This window comes from Motacilla alba, chromosome 6, assembly GCF_015832195.1.
Source record: "Motacilla alba alba isolate MOTALB_02 chromosome 6, Motacilla_alba_V1.0_pri, whole genome shotgun sequence".
Taxonomy (NCBI): domain Eukaryota; kingdom Metazoa; phylum Chordata; class Aves; order Passeriformes; family Motacillidae; genus Motacilla; species Motacilla alba.
The window spans coordinates 4,634,372-4,643,171 of record NC_052021.1 but is presented as its reverse complement, the minus strand read 5'-3'; the positions used below and the strand labels follow the sequence as shown (position 1 = coordinate 4,643,171).

Sequence of the window (8,800 nt, the reverse complement as noted above, 5' to 3'; positions counted from 1 at the left end):
TCTTTACTGGTTGATGGTGGCATTAGTGTGTTTTAAACCCAGTTCTATAAGCACCAGCAATATTAAGCCAGGCACAATGAAATCAAATACTTTGATTTTTTAATTTTTAAATCAAATATTTTGATTGAAATATTTTTAATCAAATGTTTGATATCAGTTATTGATATTAAATATCAAAGACAAGAGGGGCTTGAGAACCTGACCTGCCAGAGGAAGATGGACCTGAGAGATCATCTCAACTGGGCAGGGACACTTCCCACCAGAAAAATCCCTTTTTCCTCTCAAAATCAGCATCTTCAACCAATGATGTGTTTCAGAGGAGTGTTTAGTTTAAAATTAAATATAAATAATATGGATAAATAAATAAAATATTTCTAGATTTATAAATAAAATATTAATTTGTATATAAATATTTATAAAACATTAAATAAAATAGAAAAATAAAATAAAAATATAGACAAAATAATAAAATTATAGAGAAATAAGGACCAACATTTCCCTGTGGATCTGACAGCAGCCATGGATCACCTTCTCAACAAGGCCTTAAGGAGCCAGCATCCAAGAAAAACTAAATTAATAATAAAATAAAGCCTCCCCCAGCTCCAGACACTTCCAGAATGACCCTTCCCAGTGCCCATAATCAGCATTTAGAGATTTCCGAGCCAGTAACCCCCCTCAAATTCCTGCCTTCCATGAATTCCCCTTGTCCCCAGGTGACTCCAGCCAGGAGATTTATTTGTGGCCCCCAGCTGCCCAACCTGGGTTTGTTCTGAGCTGGGCGCTCCAGCTCCTCCTTGCATTGGGAAGGACAAAAATAACCCTCAGTCGTGTCCTGAGCATTGTTTACAGCCTCCCAGACCTCTCCTGCCCTCCCTTAGGCACCTGGGAGCTGCCACATTTTCCTGGGAACACGCTCCCACCTCCTCATGCCATGTTTTCCACAGTTCCGTGCTGCTGGAATCGCAATGTTTTCTGAGTTGCGATATTTCCTAAGTTGCCTGCCTGGTTTTTGATTGGATTGGATGCTCTTCGAGGTTTTTCCAGCCTTAACGAAACGTGGTTGTCTTATTTCCCCAGATCTATCCATCCTCACTCTGTGTCACCTATGGATTTAACGTTGAAAAGCAAAATAAAAGGTGATTAAAGCTGCAAAGCCCAAAAGCCACCCTTGTCGGAGGCATCACTCCCTCTTTCCACCACAGCAACAACCCTTTGTTCCCAATTATGTAAAAAATGTTATGGCAAAAAAAAAAAAAAAAAAAGGAGAAAATTTTTGGGGTTTTGCAGCAGCTTCACCTCTTTCCTTGTGGCATCCTCAAACCCCTCCTGGACTGGCACAGCGCCCCTTCCTCACGGAAAACCCAGGCGGGCTCCTTGCCCACCCCACAACATCCATCCATCCATCCATCCATCCATCCATCCATCCATCCATCCATCCATCCATCCATCCATCCACCCGCGTTTCCCTTTCCTCGCCCCACACCTGGGATTTTTTTGAGGGAAAACCCTCGCGCAGCTTAAAGCTCCCTCGCAGCCGAGCCAAGCCTTTCATCAGGCCGTGCCCATTTAAATGCTGATGCTCTTCATTCTCCCAAAAATCACCTGCTAATGGGTCCCCTCCCTCCGCCGGGGCTGGATTAGAAGCTGTGCCCAGAAGCGCCCTCCTAAATATCCCGGTTATCCTCACCCCCTCTTAAGGTGTTAATTAGCGACACAAGCCCTGCGCTGAGGGAGGGGAAACAAAGCTACAAAGAGCAGCTCCAGCAGGTGGGTGAGCTCCCCCGCCCCAGAAAAAAGGCGGCCCCAAATAAAGGGGAAAACAAACCCCAAAACCGCCCCAAAGCTTGGCGTGCTGCGTTACAGCCACAAAGGTTTCCACCTGCTGCCTGCGTTTCATCTTCCCGAGCCGAAAGGGGCAGGATTCTGCTCTGTGTCAGGGGAGGTGAGGATAAAAAACAACAGGGATTTTTTCCCTTTTAGTGCCCGCGGGGAGGTTTAAGGGGTTTTGTAACCCTTTCTTGCGCCGTGTGAGGTTTCATTCCTCGCACGAGCGTTTTTAGGGGCGTTTGGTTTGAAAAGCCCCGTGGAGATCAGTGGAAGAGAGGAGGGGGCGAGCACCGGCTCTAAACAATTATTAAAAAATAAAAAGGGAGTTTCTGTGCAACAGCTTGGGGTGGGAGTGGTTTCTGAGAGAACTTAAGGAGAAAATGAGAAGAAAATAGGATTTGCTTCCCTGAAATCTCCCCAGATGACAGCAAAACCTGTGCTGTGTCCCGTCCTTCCTCCTTGGAAGTTTAATTCCTTTGTGCCAGACTGTCCCCGAGTGCAGCAGAGAGGGGATTACTGATGATCCACCTCCTCAGAATCTGCATCCACTGCACAGGAAAATCAGTTCAGGAAAACCTTGGAGGGATCCAAATTTCCCTTCAAACCATCCGTGTTCATGCAGCCACTGGAATCCTGGGGCTGGGATGCTGCTCTGGCATTTTTAGCTGAGAGGTGCAGAGGAAGAGCCCAGAAAGGGCTGGAAGATCCCAGAGCTGCTTCTAGCACCTAAAGGGGCTCCAGGAGAGCTGGAGAGGGACTTTGGAGTGACAGCATGAGTGGGAATGGCTTCAAACTGACAGCAGGCAGGGCTGGATGGGATATTGGGAAGGAATTGTTCCCTGGCAGGGTAGTGAGGCCCTGGCACAGGGTGCCCAGAGCAGCTGTGGCTGCCCCTGGATCCCTGGCAGTGCCCAAGGCCAGGCTGGACAGGGCTTGGAGCAGCCTGGGACAGTGGAAGGTGTCCCTGTCCAGCAGAAGCCATTGTAATAGTGCCTTGCCTTGACTGAGGAAAATCATCTTGCACGAATAAACCTCCTCTAAAATCCCCATAAATGCTCTGGGACGATGCTGGGGTTGAGCAGGAGCGTTGAGGGAATGAAGTGTTGGTCCCACCAAGCCTGGGGACAGAGAGGTTGGGCTCAGCCAGGACCATTAAAGCTGCTTTACAGATTTTTATTATTATAAATATTAATATTGAACTTCACAGAGTTTGTTGAGGCTGTTCCAGCCCTAAAAACAGGAGCAGCGAGTACACCAGAGGTGCCAAAGCTCTCCATCCACCAAAACCTGCTTCTTTTATTGACTCTCCTCTTGCTTAGGAAAAAGGGGGCTTTCCCATCTTTTTGGCGTGAAAAAAAATCACTTAGACTGGTGGGGAAGTGCATCCTGAGATGCCTTTCCCAGCTGGGGTCACTGGTTTGTGTGTCAGGAGCTGAAGGCTGGGGTTTCTCCCTGTCTTCCCTCTGGATCTGAGCAGGAGATCCAGACAGGACGCACCAACCAGTCCAGACTCAGAGGCTCCACACATTCCATTTTTTCCCCGAGTTTTATATTTTCTACTTCCCACAGGCCTTTCTGTTGTCGTTGTTGTTGTTACTGGGCTGGTTTGGGGCTTGCAAGGAATTCCTTCAGGCATTTCTGATAAGGGGAATCTGTGGCTGCAGGGAAGGATCCAGGAGGGACCTTGGTGATGTCACCTGCTCATTCCTCAAGGAATGCCACTGCTACCCACCCACCTTTCCCCTGGGAAAGGGGGGCACGAGCAGCCTTTGCTTCTGCCTCCCTGTGACCACATTTCCAGGGCTCAGGGGCTGTTTATCCCCATTCCTCAGCTGCTGGAGGAGTGTTTTGACTTCCCAGGATGATGCAGACCTCGAGTGGGTTCAGGTTTTGGGGACAGAACGATGCTCAGGGCCAAGGGAAGGCTGAAATCCCTCCCTTCAAGAACAGCTTTTGTTTAATCTTAGCAGACACAGGGTCATATTCTCTCTTTTCTTTTTTTTTTTTTTTTTTTTTTTTTTTTTTTTTTTTTTTTTTTTTTCTGAGGGACGTTACTAAATCAAATTTCTTGGATTTACCTAAAGAACAAACCCTGAAAGTCAAAAAGGGGCAGAAATGGGAAGAGACCCTGACTGGAAATGTAGTGAGGGTAGGGAGAGGAGGGAATAAAACACATCAAAACCATTGTTTTTGTGGAATCTATCAGTGAAATTAATGATTCTGGAGGTGTCTGTGGTAGCAGCCATCCTGCTGGGCACAGACCATGGGACACAGACGCCACCAGTGCTGACCTGAGCTCCTCTTGCCTCAGAATGGCTGCTAAAAATGCTCTTTTTTCCTTCAACACGCTGAGAAAGTCAAGAAGGTCAAGGCACAAGAAGCAAGGACCGATGTGGAGATGGCCAACCTGAACAAAACCAAAGAGGACGGGGGACAAAGATGTACCAAAGAGAACAAGAAATGGTGTTTAATGCCCCACAAGGGTACTTTTCCCTGCCCTCAGAGGTGTCAAAGCTGTGCTGGTCCCTCTCAGTCTCTGGAGAAAAAGCCCCGACCCTAACGACAGTGGTTTAAATGTCCTAGGGGTAAAATACGACACTGTTTGTGACGGATTTGAACCCATCTGAACAGTTCCTGGTGCTTTTCTTAGCCAGGTCCCTTCAGTTTTTCACAGCCAGGTCCCTTCGTTGCCCCAGTGCCACTGGCTCTTGGCAGGCATAACATTATTATGATAATGAAATAATTATATTGTTATGTATCTTGGGCAATATTTTTAATTTTTAAGCATGATTTTAAAAAGTACTTTAAACCACTCTTTTTAAAAAATAAATATTTTTATTTATTTTATTTTATTTTCACAGCCTGGAATGATGATTCAAGCGCTAAACTCCAGCCTCTGAGTCAGGAACTCTTTCCAGGGGCTGCTTCAACCCCCAGCTCGTGCTGTAACCCTATTAAAAGCTGCTCCAGAGAGACTTCAAGGGTGGGCTCGGGTGGTTTAAGGACCATCAGTGTTTTCCCCTCCGGTTTGGGCTGTTCTCGGCCAGTTCCAGAGCTGGAAGGAAGCTGGGAATGATCTTTCCCTGGGGCTGTTCTCCCTCCTTTACATTTCCTGAGCCCGTGGCCTTGGTTCTGGGTACCACCCGGCACTGCCAGAGCTGCAGTGGGGCTGGTATTCCACAATCCCATGTTCTCAGGGAATTAAATGCCCTGGAGAGCATTTAAGAGTGCCCCAAAGGCACCGAACACCCACGAGCAGGCAGCATTTAAGGGGTGCTCCCCTACCCGGTGCCCTCGGAGCCCCGCAGGGACGTGCTGGGGTTGGGCTGGGGCGCAGAGCGCTTTTGGGGTGTGCAGGGCCGTGATTTTGCACCCCAAAGCCCTGGTCCAGGTTGCAGGGATGCTCCTGCAGCCCGGCAGCTCCACCTCCCCACCCACCACCGCCTGAAACAGGGGGCAGCCAAAGGGGTGAGGAGAAACGTGGGCTCGCGGATTCCCTCCCTCCGAGCCATCCCGAACTGCTGCAGAGCAGCAGGAACGAGCCACGAAATGAAGGGGAAAAAATAAATCTTTATTCTGCATGGAGCAAGGAGCGAGCAGTTGAGATCGGCAGCACCCGTGGCTGGCCCAGCACAGCCCCTCCGGCGATCCCTCGCTCCCTCCTCCCTTCCCAAAACCAGGGAGAGGGATTCTGCTGCCAGGCGCCCTTCCCAGAGCCCCAGCCGCGCTCCCTCTCCTCGGTTTGGCGGCCAGAGGGCATCGGTGGCGAGCAGGGAATTCCTAAAAAGCGGCTGGACGAGCAGTGCCGCCCCATCCCATTCCCATGGGATGCTGGGGATGAACAACCCCCCCGCCCCCGTCTCTCCTCCCCCGGGCAGGCACCTGGAGGCGGCGCAGGGTGAATTTTTCAGGAGTTTATTCGCTCGCACGCAGTCGGCGGCATCCCTTCGAGGCAGAAGGAAAAACCCAGTGTGTACAAAGTCACAGTCGCGGCTCGGAGAGCGCCGGGCAGCGCCCTCGGAGAAACACAGAATAACTCGTTAAAAGTCATTTAAAAAGTCGTTAAAAGTCAGTGTAATTCGAAGTCCCGGCGTTATGTACAGCTAAGTGCCAGCTCGAGTATTCACAACACAGTAACGTACTGCAACAAGTCGCTGAGGAGAAGTTCCCTTGAGAAACAACCTTCGCTCCGGCGGGGCCGGAGTCTGCCGCGTCCGTCTGTCCCGTCCGTGTCCGTGCGTCGCTCAGTGCCGCTGGCGCGCGGGCGGGCGGGACGCGTCCGTGTGTCCCGTCCGTGTCCGTGCGTCGTGTCCGTGTGTCCCGTCCGCGTCCGTGCGTCGCTCAGTGCCGCTGGCACGTGTGCAGGCGGGACGCGTCGGCGGGGCCGTGCTCCCGCTGCAGGCGGCACGCCAGCCCCTCGGCGCACTGGCAGCGCTGGAAGATCTCCAGGCCGTGCGAGCCTTTCCGCCGGTGCCGGGTGCACACCTGGCCCTCCCGCAGCACCGGCTTGCAGATCTTGGACCAGAAGTGGCGGGCGCAGCACAGCCCGGCCGCGCAGTCCGACGAGCGCAGGCAGAAGTCGCCCTCCTCGCCTGCGGAGGGACGGCAGGATTGGGGGGGATGCTCAGCCGGGCGGCGGGGGACACCGGGTGGGCATCCCGGGTTCGGCTTCTGGAGTTAGTGGGGCTGGGGGCATCCCGGAGCGATCCCAAAGGGGACGGGAGGGAAAGGGAGAAATCCCGGAGCGATCCCAGAGGGGCAGGAGGGAAAGAGAGGCATCTAGGAGCGATCCCAAAGGGGGCAGGAGGGAAGGATGGACATCCCGAGTGATCCCAAAGGGGACAGGAGGGAAAGGGAGAAATCCCGGAGCGATCCCAAAGGGGATAGGAGGGAAAGGGAGAAATCCCGGAGCGATCCCAAAGGGGATAGGAAGGAAAGAGAGGCATCCCGGAGCAACCCCACAGGGGACAGAAGGGAAGGATGGGCACTGGGGACAGTGATACAGGATGGGCATCCCGAGTGATCCCACTGGGGACAGAGATGCAGGATGGGCATCCCGAGTGATCCCACTGGGGACAGAGATGCAGGATGGGCATCCCGAGTGATCCCACTGGGGACAGAGGGGAAGGATGGGCATCCCGAGTGATCCCACTGGGGACAGAGGGGAAGGATGGGCATCCCGAGTGATCCCACCGGGGACAGCAGGGAAGGATGGGCATCCCGAGTGATCCCACTGGGGACAGAGATGCAGGATGGGCATCCCGAGTGATCCCACTGGAGACAGAGGGGAAGGATGGGCATCCCGAGTGATCCCACCGGGGTCAGCAGGGAAGGATGGGTATCCCGGGCAGATCTCAGGGAAGGGGGGCAGCCCGGACAGGTGCCCAGGGGACAGCAGGGAAGGCTGGCAGCCTCGGGCGGGACAGCGGGCTGACAGCAGCCGGGACGCCTCACCTTTGGCAGTGGGGAGCCAGGCGGGAGCGGGCGTCCGTCGGAGCAGCGTCTCGGTGCCCGTCTCGTCCGGCTCGGCCGCTCCGTGCGGCGGCTCCAGGGGCGTGCAGAGACCTGCGGGGACAGCGGGGCGGCTGTCAGCCGGCTGTCAGCCCCTCCCGCGGCCCCCAGCCCCGGGTGTCCCCTGCCCTCACCGTTGCTGCAGGTCATGCCGGGGCAGCACATGGCATCGCGCAGGCAGCGCTTGCGGCGCCGCCGGCAGCTGAGGCACAGCGGGGCCCCCCCGCCGCGGGCCGCCCCCCCGCAGAACTCCTCGGGGCCGCAGTCCTCGTCCTCGGCGCACGGGAAAGGCTGGGGAGCACAGAGGAAGCGGGGGAATCAGCGGGGCCGGTGCTGCCATCCCCGAGTGTCCCTCCTCTCCATCCCCGGCGCGACCGCTCCATCCATCCCCCGTGGGTCCCTCCCCGCCTCCAACCCCGTCTCCGGTGTCGCCTCCATCCCTGAGGTGTCCCCACTCCATCCGGTGTGCCTGTGTCCCCATCACCCTGTCCTCCGTCGCCGGTGTCCCCCTCTCCATCCCCTGGGCAGCCCCTCCATCCATCCGCGCTGCGTCCCCGCTCTTCTATCCCTTCCACCCGCGGCGTCCCCTCCGTCGCTTGTGTCCCCTCCTCCATCTCCCGCTGTGTGTGTCCTCATCCCCGACGTCCCAAATGGGTTCTTCGACTCCATCCCCGACGGGTCCCCTCCATCCCCGCTGTGTGTCCCTCTATTCCCGGTGTGTGTCCCTCTATTCCCGGTGTGTGTCCCTCTATTCCCCGTGTGTGTCCCCATCTCCATCCCCAGTGTCCCGCTCCATCCCCGGTGTGTGTCCCCATCTCCACCCCCGGTGTCCCCATCTCCACCCCCGGTGTCCCTCTATTCCCGCTGTGTGTCCCCATCTCCATCCCCGGTGTCCCGCTCCATCCCCGATGTGTGTCCCTCTATCCCCGGTGTGTGTCCCCCTCCACTCCCGGTGTCCCGCCGCTCCATCTATGCTCTCTCCTACCTGTCGGGTGGCGGCCGGTGGTGCCTTATTGCTGCCGTCGAAGGGGGGTGCGGGGGCGGCGCTGGCCTCGGCCGCCCCGCCCGGGGGGGGTCCCTTGATGGCGTTGGAGCTGAGGGCACCCCCGGGAGCCGCCGCCCGCCCCGCCGGGGCCGCGCAGCTCAGCGCCGCCAGCAGCGCCACCAGCCCCCGCATCCTGGTGCCTCCCGTGCCCTCCCGTGCCCGCAGAGTCCCCGAGCAGCAGCACCGAGCCGCGAGCAGCGGCTCCTGCGCTCCTCCGCCGCCTTTATACCCCCGGGGCTGCCTGCTGCCCGCCCCCTCGGGGCGGGGGGCCCGCCGGCTGGGATTTCAAAGCGTTCCCGGGGGGGGGCTGTGCCCATGAGCCCCCAAAACCGCCCCCAGCCCGCCCCGAGGGCTCCCACATTGGTCGCGAGGGGGTTTCGCAAGGGCGAGGGCAGAGCCCCCCGCACCCCACCCAGC

General features: G+C 56.0%; 1 protein-coding gene across 1 annotated transcript; it reads right to left on the bottom strand.

Moving 5' to 3' along the window:
- Positions 1-5,489: 5,489 nt before the first annotated feature.
- Positions 5,490-8,800, bottom strand: DKK1 (dickkopf WNT signaling pathway inhibitor 1). Its single transcript, XM_038141723.1, has 4 exons — positions 8,324-8,800; positions 7,473-7,629; positions 7,282-7,392; positions 5,490-6,419 (listed from the first exon to the last, which is right to left on the bottom strand). Exons 1-4 carry the CDS (start codon positions 8,513-8,515, stop codon positions 6,169-6,171), a joined length of 711 nt encoding a protein of 236 aa, XP_037997651.1. The 5' UTR covers positions 8,516-8,800; the 3' UTR covers positions 5,490-6,168.